Source organism: Urocitellus parryii, chromosome 2 (genome assembly GCF_045843805.1).
Source record: "Urocitellus parryii isolate mUroPar1 chromosome 2, mUroPar1.hap1, whole genome shotgun sequence".
Lineage (NCBI taxonomy): Eukaryota > Metazoa > Chordata > Mammalia > Rodentia > Sciuridae > Urocitellus > Urocitellus parryii.
The window spans coordinates 21,365,016-21,376,567 of NC_135532.1; the positions used below are offsets into that span (position 1 = coordinate 21,365,016).

General features: G+C 45.4%; 1 protein-coding gene across 1 annotated transcript; it reads right to left on the bottom strand.

The window, feature by feature from the left end:
• Positions 1 to 3,523: 3,523 nt before the first annotated feature.
• Slitrk5 (SLIT and NTRK like family member 5) lies at positions 3,524 to 9,784 on the bottom strand. The gene is made up of 2 exons (XM_077792203.1): positions 9,718 to 9,784; positions 3,524 to 6,405 (listed from the first exon to the last, which is right to left on the bottom strand). The coding sequence occupies exons 1-2, from the start codon at positions 9,782 to 9,784 to the stop codon at positions 3,524 to 3,526; spliced, it is 2,949 nt and encodes a 982-aa protein (XP_077648329.1).
• Between the last annotated feature and the right edge of the window lie 1,768 nt (positions 9,785 to 11,552).

Sequence of the window (11,552 nt, forward strand, 5' to 3'; positions counted from 1 at the left end):
CTAGCATAGCACATATATAAATTGAGAATCTGCAGTCTTAGATTAGGTAACTTTTCCCACATTTTACGTAGATGTTCTATATAGTTTAATTTCCCTACTGGGGTGAAGGGAACAATGGTAAGAAACTGACTTCCATATGCAGCTCAGTTGCTAAAATTTTCCACTTACATGTGTGAAGATCATAATCTTACCTAAACAAAGCATGTGCTCCAATTATGATATTTTTGCTGAAGTTGTATAACTCATAACTTAAATCAACAATGTAAATCATTTTTATATAGGTATACAAATTATTTTCATCTACATTAAATATATTTAATTTATCTGAGATAATTTAAATAGCCACACAATAATCATACAGAGATAAAATGATGCTTCATAATATCTACCTGGAACTATGTTTACATATGATTATGCAACATATTAAATAGAGAAAGCACAAAGAGTAAGTATAGTTCATATTTGAATTTTAATTGATGCCTGAAATACTACATATAATTACCCAAATTTATATGGAGAGATTTTGTTGGGTTCCTTAATCTAGTAATGTACCAGTGATATAACCAGTCTATTTACTTAGTGAAAAATAATTAACTTTTCATTTTGTACAATTTCATGATTCATTTAATACAGTTTCATGACTCTGACAGGAAATTTTTTTTTCATCCACCATGAATTTATGTTTATCCCCCTTATACATTTGGGAAAATATAAAAATTGAAAGTAACCTCTGTTATTCAGTTAGTAAATCATGTAATGTTATATTTCAACTTTAAAACATGTTGGGTACCTTAGGAAGAATAAAGAGGAACAAAACACCTAAAGAGAATATTTGGAAAGATGATATGGAATTGTACTGATTTTAAAAATAAAAGTTTGTAAATCATTGAAAAATACATTAATGAACTTTCTTTGGAAATTACTTATATTTTCCATAAATACATCTTTAGCTTTGTGTAAATCTTACCTTATCGTTTTATATATCAATTAAGAAATAAAATCTAGTTACATTTGCACTGATATTTTAGTATTTATAAAACACGTTCATATTTATATATAATAATGTTGAGGAAATGATACATTTTTAAAAGGAAAAATAATTCCCATTGTGAAGAAAAATTAGTAACAATCCCAGATATGTACTCAAATGTTAATATTTATTTCTTCTTTTCTAATCTCATATCTTATATAGAGGAGGTAGATGAAGAGTAAGAGATACATTTTTTTTCAAGATAATATCATGGCATTATTAAGCTTATTATTTTCCCCTTAAAAAAATTGGAAGGAAAAATGTTGCAAAGAATATGGATAGTTTACTGTACTTGGTCAAAGTAGCATTACAATTTTTTTTTTTTAATTCTTCAAGGAAACTTACCACCTGTTCCATCTGAATTCAAGTAGTTACTGTCAATTTACTCATGGGTGAATGCTGCCTCTTTGTGGCAGAATGCCATGGCAATTGTTCCTTAAAGGTGAAGTTCATGAACAGCCCTTGATATTGCACATATTCCAGGTGAGGTTATGGGGAGATCCACTCAAAGAAATGATACACAGGGCTTTTAAAGTTTCAGATTAAGTCAAACATTTCTTGTCATTAAACTAATAAAAATCACCAGCAAACCTTACTCAGAGGTGAACAGCTTATACCCAACAACATCTTGAACATTCAGGGCATTAATCAACTTTAGATAGAGTATCGATCATAACTGTTGAAGACAGTTTACATAAATTAATATATGGAAATTATAGAAAATTGTAAATTGAATAAATAATACTAATATGATGACATACATGATATTGAGAGAAAAATAAAAATGTAGTATACTACTTACCATGTTCCATGTATTAGTTGAATACTCAGTGAGGAAACAGCATATACAATTGAAATGTCATTAATAAACATATTAAGTGACACATTCAGAAGAACATACTTCCCTGAACCAACAAGGTCACATATATATATATATATATATATATATATATATATATATATATATACATATACATATATATATACACACGTATATATACACATATATGTATATACATACATACATATATATATATATATATATATATATTTGAAACATAATTATGGGAATTTCTGTTATGAATGAAGTTTAGCAACTATTTCTTAAATTGTTAATATTGGAGATTCCACCAATCACACATAGCTAGGTCTTTTGCACCTCAAGTAAGCATTACTTCAATCCCTCATATTTGACATAGTTATCAAGTGTTTATTCAGAAACTATTTAAAAAATTACATGTGCTGGGATACATATGAGACTTTAACAACAATAGCCCCATCTTACAGAGATCCTGTTCTTCATTATCATTGCTTGCTGCCCAGAGGGATAGACATTGTATAGATACTTGTACAGTCCATCATTTGGTCTTCTGAGGTGCCAGTACATGTGGATCTGTACAAATGCAACTGGGTTTGGTTAAACAATCGAAAATCGGCTACAATAGTAGTCAAATCAATACATCGTTTTGGTTCACTAATAAAAATACTTTTAAATCTTCTCTAATGAAACCAAAAACTTTCACAAAATTCTCTTGAACGGCCCAATTAATTGCCCTATTTTTTTTTCTTTTATACAATGGGATATAATCAGCTTTAAAAAATTACAGGTCCAATTGGGTGGCTGCATTGGCTTTTAAAGATTTTTGCCATTAAGTGCTCCACATTTTGAATGATTTAAAATGCCTTCCTCATATCACTTCAGTCTTGGTAATGCAGTTCCTGATACAATGCGATACCTCTGTGAAAATCATAGGCTAAATAGTGAAGGAAAGAGGAATGCTAAATGTGCATATAAAAATAGGTGCTACAATAAAATATTTGTATATTTCATCAATAAGTTATTTTGACTAATCAATTATGGATCATATAGCTCTGTAATTTTAATGATTTGTCCACATCTATAGTGATCCTTTTCTAGATCACAATATTTTGTTTTTCAATTCAAATGTCCAGAATGCATACAAACACATCCTTTAAAAACAAAGGAAAGGAATAAGAAGGGTGGTGGAAAGGGAGGGAGAAGAAGAGAGAGAACAAACTTTCTATTAAAGTTGGGGTGTGCTAGTCTCTCCACCAAAGCCATTTAGACCCACCCATGGCTTAAAGGGGGAGAAAGGGAGGAGTGAGGGAGCAAAAGAGGAATAGTAGGATCTATGGGCTGTCATCTTCCACCATTCTTAACTAAAAAACGACTGCGACCTTTAACATAAGTCACCCTCACAGCAAACTGCCCTCCATAAAGCCCTTCTCCTCTCCTCCACCCCACACACAAGAAGAGAAAGTGATGTGCCCAGTTTACACAAACGTTTCCCACGTGTAAAATGTAAAGGAAATTGCACACCCTTTCTGAATCTTCCGCCGAAGCTGAGAATCCCGTGCCAAGGCACTTCACCCTAAACGTTGAAACAACACAATTAATCAAATGTGTTCACCTTGTGTGTCTACTTGCTTGTTTGTTTTAAATGCAAAAGCTCCAAGGGAGTTTCTTTGCTTTTAGAACTGGCTAAATGTGGTCTGTTTTTCCAGCACTTCGAGGTAGTCCGGTTCAACGTTTAGTTTTGCTTTTAATTCCAGATATTCGTTCCGGTTGGGTTCTACAAAGACAGCACTCGGGGGGCTGTAGAGCACCGGTTCTCGCAGCCTGCTGTCCCCTGCCCCCGGGTGCAAATACTGATGGGGGCGTCTCAGGTCATAGTTGGGGGAGAAAGTGTAAGCAGCGGGGCTGCATGGGAACTTGGGGTATTCCGGGAGGCTGTTGCCGGCGGGGGTGGTGGAGCAGTGTTTTTCTGGTTCTAAAATGCCCCTGTAAAAGCGGTCGGCGTCCTGCACCGGCGACAGCAGGTCCTCCCGGGGCTCAATGGTGCTGACGCTGTAGGCGGGGCTCCGCAAGTGGTGACTTTCCCGCCTCTCCTCCTCCCCGGGCTGCAGCTGCAGCTGCGGCGGGGGCTGCTGCTGGGGCTGCGGCGGCGGCGGCGGCTGTTGCTGCTGCAGGTGGTGGTTGCTGCTGTAGGTGACCTTGAGCTCGTGCAGGTCTTTGTAATCCTCCACGGAGTTGCCTTCTCGAGAACGGTAAATTGGGTTTTTACACATGTGGCCCAATGGATGGGGGATGTATTCATACACGTGGCCCGCGGGCGTCTTCACCTTGGGCAGAGCCGGCCCACGATGGTGCACGTGGGCGTGTGGGTGGCCGCCTGGGCCGCCACTGCCTCCACCATAGACACTGTACTGCATGTTGAAGGAGCTCACGTCGGAGTTGTTGGTGCTGGTATGGTCGCTCTGGTTCTTCTTCCTGCGCTTCATGACCAGCACAAAGAGCCCGGCGGCCACGAAGACGGACATTATGAAAACCAGCAGAAGACTGAGGATCAACACCGATAAGGGCACGGAAGACGCACCTCCGCCGGCACCCAAGCCCGCCGGGGCCCCAGTGCTGTTCAACCGGACCGCAGGGGTCACGGCGCTGGTCCTCACTGGTACTTGGATAGAGGATGGTGTGGGTGTGGAAACCACCACATCCGAATAGTCTGGGCACAGCAGCTCTGACTTAATGGAGCGCATGTCTGTCTCTGCGAATTTCTTGGGAGCCTTACAGATCACTTCGTCTACTAGAACGCCCACTTTTAGCTGCTCAACCCACAGCTTCATGCCCACCACCTCGCAGGTACAATCCCAAGGGTTGTCATGCAAGTCGATTTGGATGAGTGACTTCAACTGGTCCAAAACTCCACTTACCGGCAAGGATGTGAAGTGGTTACTCCTCAGGTTGAGCCTGAGAAGGGTCAGGCCAGAGAAGACGCCTGAGGGCATGGCCTGCAGAAGGTTGTTATTCAGGAATAGCAGCTGGAGGTTTGGGACTGGATCGAAAGTCCCAGATTGAATCTCCCGTATGAGATTGTATTGGAGGAAGAGATACTGAAGACTCTGCAGGCCATAAAATAATTCTGGGCTCAGTCTCTCTATCCTGTTGCCATTCAGGTAGAGGCGTCTCAGGTTGCTGAGATCCCTAAAGGCGCTGTCTTGGATCATTGAGATACGGTTGTTACCCAGGTGCAGGAGGTCCAGTCCGGTGGCCTCCAGGAAGTCTGTCCTGCTCACAGCAGCGATGTAGTTCTCCGTTAGATACATTTTCTTCGGATTGTAGGGCTTGGGCTGCAGCTCAGCAATACTCTCGATCTTGCGCTCTTGGCAGTTTACATTTAGGCCCAGATCTGAGATCTGAAGGTTGCAAGTGCACGCAGTGGGACACTCCAAAGGCACCGGGGATTTGGTCTGGTAGGCGATGCTGGGGCCATAGTTACTGTAGCCCAAGTCCTTAGAGGGCTGCCTAGAGGTGGGGCGCACTCTGGGCTTGTTGGGTTGGCGGGTTCCCTTAGGGGGCTTCAAGGGAGGTTTGTAAACAGCAGAGGAAGAAGTGGCCACGGAATTTACCGAGGCTGGGGTGGTGTGTAAATACCCCGTGGTGCTCAAAGGCGTCTGTGGCCTCATCTCATAGTCCGAAATAAGTTTCCTTGGGCAAAGTTCCTGCTTGGATACCTCGTCCAAATCCCTGCCATGTAAGCGGAAGGGGGTCTCACAAACCACATCCCCCACCAGGGCTGAGTAGGAGATGCTGTCCAACCAATCCTTGAGAGAGATGAGCTCACAGGAGCAATTCCAGGGGTTTTCCTCCAGCTGTAACTCCACAACTTTATCCATGTGCTGCAACAACCCCACATAGGGCAAAAGTTTCAGCCGGTTTCCCCGCAGGTCCAAGTGCGTTAAGGGCACAAAACGGAAAAGATTATTAGGTAAACTTGACAAGAGATTGTCATTGAGGATAAGCACCTGCAATAAATGCAGTTTCCCAAAAGCATTGGGTTCAATGACGCTGATGTAATTGTAATCGACTTGTAGGTATTCCAGGTTCTCCAAGCCAAGAAAGGTATCATCTCTAAGAAGTTCCAGTTTATTATTGTTCAGATGCAATCTCCTCAAACCACGAAGCCCATGGAAAGCCCCAGTCTCAATATCTTGGATAACATTGCTACCCAGATGCAAAATTGAAGCCCCAGTGTAATTGACAAACTCATTGGGGTAGAGACGATTCAAAAGGTTTCCAGACAACAAGAGGTGATAGATTGGGAAACGGGGAGGGCTAATTTCAGAAAGACTGATGATTCCCCGGTTTTCACAGCTCACAGTTAAAATGCCGTCCTTTTCCTCACAAGGACATGCATTGTCACAGATTTCCCCATAATAATCGATGGTTTCTGCACACGAAAGGACGAGAGATGTTACAGCAAACGCTAGAGTCTGCAGCATCCAGCTATGCATTTTTCTGTGGAGGTCCTGTTCCAAAGTTACTGGGGGGCAGCAAGTGTGCATTTTACCTCCTGCAAGGGAGAGAGGAAACAAGGAAACAACAGAATATGACAAAAAATTAAGAGATTAATCAGAAAGTCTCTCTTCCCTGATACTATTTCTGGGAAATACAAGAGGGGATAGGAATGTAACTCCCACCCCCACCCTATTGGAACAATGAAATTCAGCAGACTATATTAAAATTTTATATTCATTTTGATTTAAATGTTCATTTCATTTTTCTAATGAGTATATCACAGAAGTACTGCACAAGATGAGGGCAAAGTCCCCTTTTAGTGTTCTTCTCTACTTCCCCCTTTACAAAATCAACCCATAAATATACATAAAATGGCTGTCAGTTCAGTTTTGTGGTTCTAATTTAAGAGAAAAGAAGCATCCTTTTACAAGGTTCCCCTCCTCACCTATATGGAGCACCCCCCACCTTCCTCTCTTTCTTTCAGAATCCCTTGGGTTAACAGTTCACCATGTAGGTCTCCCATTTTCATAGAAAAGCAAGGACTCACAATTCTTGGACTATTTTAAACCACAGCAAGAAATGCCAAGGTGGAAAGCTAAAGAATACTTTTCAGAGGCAAAAAGAATGCAAGATAATGCATCAAAAGGAGACAGAAGAAGCTCTTAAATCACCAATTGTCTTCTAGAGCTCTAAGTATGGAGAAAAAAGGGAGCGCATTCGCTTTGATGGTGGACTTCACTACCATGCTATTAAGCACATCAGCGTCCTAATTGCATGCACAGTGCCACTTAGCAGCGCTTCCCTGAGAGCGCCCTGCGACCACTTCTCCTCATTGATCCTGTCAGCAAAGGTACCAAACCGCATATTTAAGCCACTGAAATAGTTGTGCACGATGGATTACAAAGAACTCAGCGAAGGCATCCGCAATCTCAGAACACCTCCGAATACCTTGAGTTTAAAGAGGACATTTCTACCGCTTACCCGGAATCAGCTAAAAGTAACCCAGGGACCAACGCCAAAGCCTCCCTTACCTCGGGCTCCGCGTCTGTTTGCCACGGTATGCAATACTAACCCTACTGAATTAGCAAGATTTGGAATGAACTACCATCTCGCTAACATCTCCATCTTTGGAGTTGCTTATTACATTTGCAATATCCCCTCCCTCAGGAATGGGACTCTGGGGTTCATCAAGAGGCAAAATAGAGAGGTGGAAGGGAGAAAAGCAAGTGACATAGCTCAGTGCTCTAATACCGGAGATTTCATCTCCCTTAGGAATCAATCCAACCCCCTCCCCCTTTTCTTTCTTTTTGTCCCCTTGAATGCTTCCTTCGACTTCCTACTTCTGTTCCACAGCAACACTCTTAAAGGGAGGACATAAATGGAGTGAGTGTGAGTGCGTGTTGCCTCGGTTAGCCAAGCGCGGGGTTTGGCGGGGGCGGCGGCGGCGGAATGGGGGGGGGGGATTGTAGGCATTTGATAGAAACGCTGGGCTCTGGGAACCGATGCCTTTTCTCTAGTCAACATTGCTTTTGCCTCACCACTTAAGTCTGGGGTTGACTCCTAACCAAACTAAGCCAAGATGTTTCTGACGCACAGGTTCAGAGACAAGCTTAGAGACCTCTCTCTTGATCTCCAAGTGGACTCCAGTCCGCGATATTAAAAGCGCCTGCATTCACACGCACATGTGCAAGTGTGCCTGTGAATCATTCACGTTTGGCCACCCAGACGTGTCGAGACGAATCGGGATCACAGTGTTAAAAAATCGCTAGTATTCCCGACCTCCCATCACAATGGCAAACGTCTCCCAGCTTAAAGCACCCCCATGAAAGCAAAACGTTTACCTTGAAATTTCGGTTCTCCGCTGGATCAAATCTGCACATCCATTCAGCTGGGTTGTGTCCCCTCCCCCTCCCTCCCTCCGCTTCCCCGCCCCCATTCATCTCCTTCCCGATCAGAAAGCCCATAGCAAATTGTGTCCAGCCAGTATTAAACTCGAGCGTTTACAACTTTAATTCAGTTCTGGTTAGCAAGGGTCGAAGAGCTTCCTCTCGCTCCACTCCCTTTCCTCTCCCCATTGCCATCAAAGGAGACAGAAAATTTGAGAAAATAAAGTTGAATGAGCCGGGGAAGGCTGACATTCCGACTGGGAAACGCACCATCGCTGTAATTTCCCGGGTGCGCGGCACATCCTCCGATGATCAAAAATTTTTTGGAAGGCGGGGGCGGGGGTACCGTATTTGTTCTCTCCCAAAGAATTTAGACGCTGGATCACCGCCTAGCACATCCCTGCATTAAGCAGCATGGAGCCGCTCGGGCTGGAGCCCAGAACCCAGGCCGGACCCGAGGCTCCGGGCACAGCTGCTGGAACCGTCGCCCAGGCAGAAGCACCGGGAGTTCCAGGACGCGAGGCTCCCCCTCCCCCACCCCGCCCCAAAGCGAAGGAAGGGTAAAGGGAGGAAAAAGGGGAGGGAGTAGAAGGAAAGAAAGCCATCCCGCTATACACACACACACACACACACACACACACACACACACACACTCACTCACACACAGACGCAAGCCTCTTTTGCAAAGTAAAAGATAGACTTACCCCGTCTCACATCTCCAGGGCCCACTCATCATAGCTACCCTGAACAAAATACCTCTTTGGGGTGTGCACTGTTTTGCTAAAGCCCAGGCAGAAAGAGAAGGCAGCTTTCAGTGCAGTCCGAGCCGCTGGAGGAAAGAGGTGGCCGGACGCCGGCAGCCCCGGGCCGCCGCCGCGGTGGCGACCGCGGGTTCCGGGGTTCCCCAAAAGGCTCTCCCCCGCGCTCTCCGCGGCGGTCGGAACGGGCAGCGGGGTTGGGGGGGGGAATAATGGGGGGAAATCTCGATCGGTGGGATGGGAAGAGCGGGGGAGGGGGCGGCGAAGGACGGGCTGGAGAGGCGCCTCGCGGTAGGGGCTGGGAGCAGGAGCCGGGCGGGGCGGGGAGGGGAGCTGTTGGGAGGGGAGGCGCGGAGAAGGAGGAGGGGGACGCAGAGAAGGCTGCTTTGCACTGCCGGCCCCGCCAACGTGACGGTCAGCGCTCGCACTAGCTCACACTCACTCTCACTCTCACACTCATTCCCACCCGCGCTACAGCGCGATCGCGGGGTCCCAGGCACCCTTCGCCGCACTCCCCCCCAGGTGGGTACTTACAGTTCCCATCTGCATAGGGGGCAACTTTCTCCGACCCAGCAGTGGCCGCCGCCCCCTCCAGCTACCGCTGGCTCCTCGCACCCTCGGGCCTGGGTTCGCGCCGGCCGGCCCTCCCCTCCCCCCTCGGTTCTCTCCTCGCGGTCTTCACCACATTTCCCCCTGGTCAGTGGCGCACGCCCGGGGAAGAGCCAGAGAGAGAGGGGCTCGAGGGTGTGCATGCATAGCCCGCCTTCTTCTTGCAGCGCACACTGTACATGGTAGTGAGGGGGCGAAAGAAGGTGGTACTGGCCCCTCGGTTGGTCTGGCAGCGGCGGCGGCGGCTGCGGCTCCAAAGCTGTCCTCCGCCCCCCCGCAGCGACCACCGAGCTGGGATCCCGCCGCCGCTGTCCCCGAGACGATCCCGCCGCCGCCGCGGCCCCTAATTAGTATTTGAATGGCTCCCGCATCCTCTCGGCTGTTTCTTCGCTCCAGGTGTTTGCAGGGTTTTTTCTCTATCCCTTCCCCAGATGCGGCGCACGATCGTCATTATTTGGAACTCTTTATCTCCGACATCCTTTGGGGGTCTGAGGGGCAGGAACAGCGTTGTTCTATGCCTGTGGCGTGTTCTGGCAGCCTGGCGGTTCTAAAAAACTCAGAGAAAGTCGCGTCTTCTGTTCCGGGCGTTGAGGAGGTGGCAACGCGGTAAGCATCGTCGGGTCTCTGAGACATCTGCTCCGTAGCGGGTGCAGGGCCCCGTCCGGTGCACTTGTTTATTGTCGCGCCGCTGGTGCGAGCCAAGCTGCAGCAGACATGATGGGCCCCGGGCGAAGCGACCGCTAAGTGACCGATAGATGGCAGCCGAGGGCGAAGGCGTCCCTCGGCTCCCGCGGCGCAGCCGGAGCACCCCTTGGATGTCACATTCGTGGGAGACCGCGGAGTCTTGGACCATGTGCGTAATAGGAGCGTGGGAGTGTGCAATTCTAGTATAGGAAAAGGGAGGAGTGGGAATAACCCTGACAGTGCTAGGCTTGGTGGTGGTCAGGGACAGATGATTCCAGCCCTGCGATGTTCGCCTGCCTTCCTCTGCCATTTAGAATAATAGAGCCCATGCTGCTGTCTCACGTACATACTGTAAAAAACCCTGGAAGAGGGAGTGGCTTACTCTAACTGTAAAGAGGGAGCTCCTTTCCCCCCTCCTCTCTTATTTTGCTTTTTTTTTAAAGACTTATGTTTTATAAGTATGTCTGGGCAGATCAAGGAAATGTGAACGACTTTCAGAGAGAATGTGAATACATTTCGTGTGAACTATAAAGCTGGAAAACCCCTAAATAGATGCAGTATGGATAGCGAGTTTCTTGAAGCATCACCTGCTAAACTCCACTAGCGACATCTCTACAGTAAGTATCCCTGGCTCTTTCCATGAAATCAGTTACCTCCCTCTCCAAAAGGAGGTTTTGTACATTCATAAGATGTTTTCCGTGTTTGCAGTATTAGGCCTGCAACCCATCCCAAGAATACAAGAAAAGTTGATCTTAGTAAGTGGCCCAGTGCAGGCTGAGAGCACATGTGCATGTTCTTTGATAACTGAGTAGTTTTATCACGTAAATATATTCTGTACATTTTATTTTGGAATTATGTCTTAAAACATAACTAATCCCTGGTTCTTAGTAATATTTGGGATAATAATAATTAATCAAATTAACCATTTGATTAATATTAATGAAGACTCAGTGGAAACATAACGTCTTTCCACATCACTTATATATGTTGAATTAGAAGTATTTGTCTAGAGGAGGTAAATAGTGCAATCTCCTGAGATTTTGTAACATTTTAAAAACTTCCTCTGAATCTGTTGTGAAAATATTTTTAAACTAAGTTATAAATTCTTTATTTACAATATTGTTTCTTTTGAGTTAAGTTTGGATCTTGTCCAAACAAGAGAGAGAAAAGAAGTAATCTTTTGGAAATATATTCTAGGGCATCCTGTTAAATTTAGAAACATTTGGTCTAGGACTGACAGCCATTGCTATAGGTACCTTATGTAA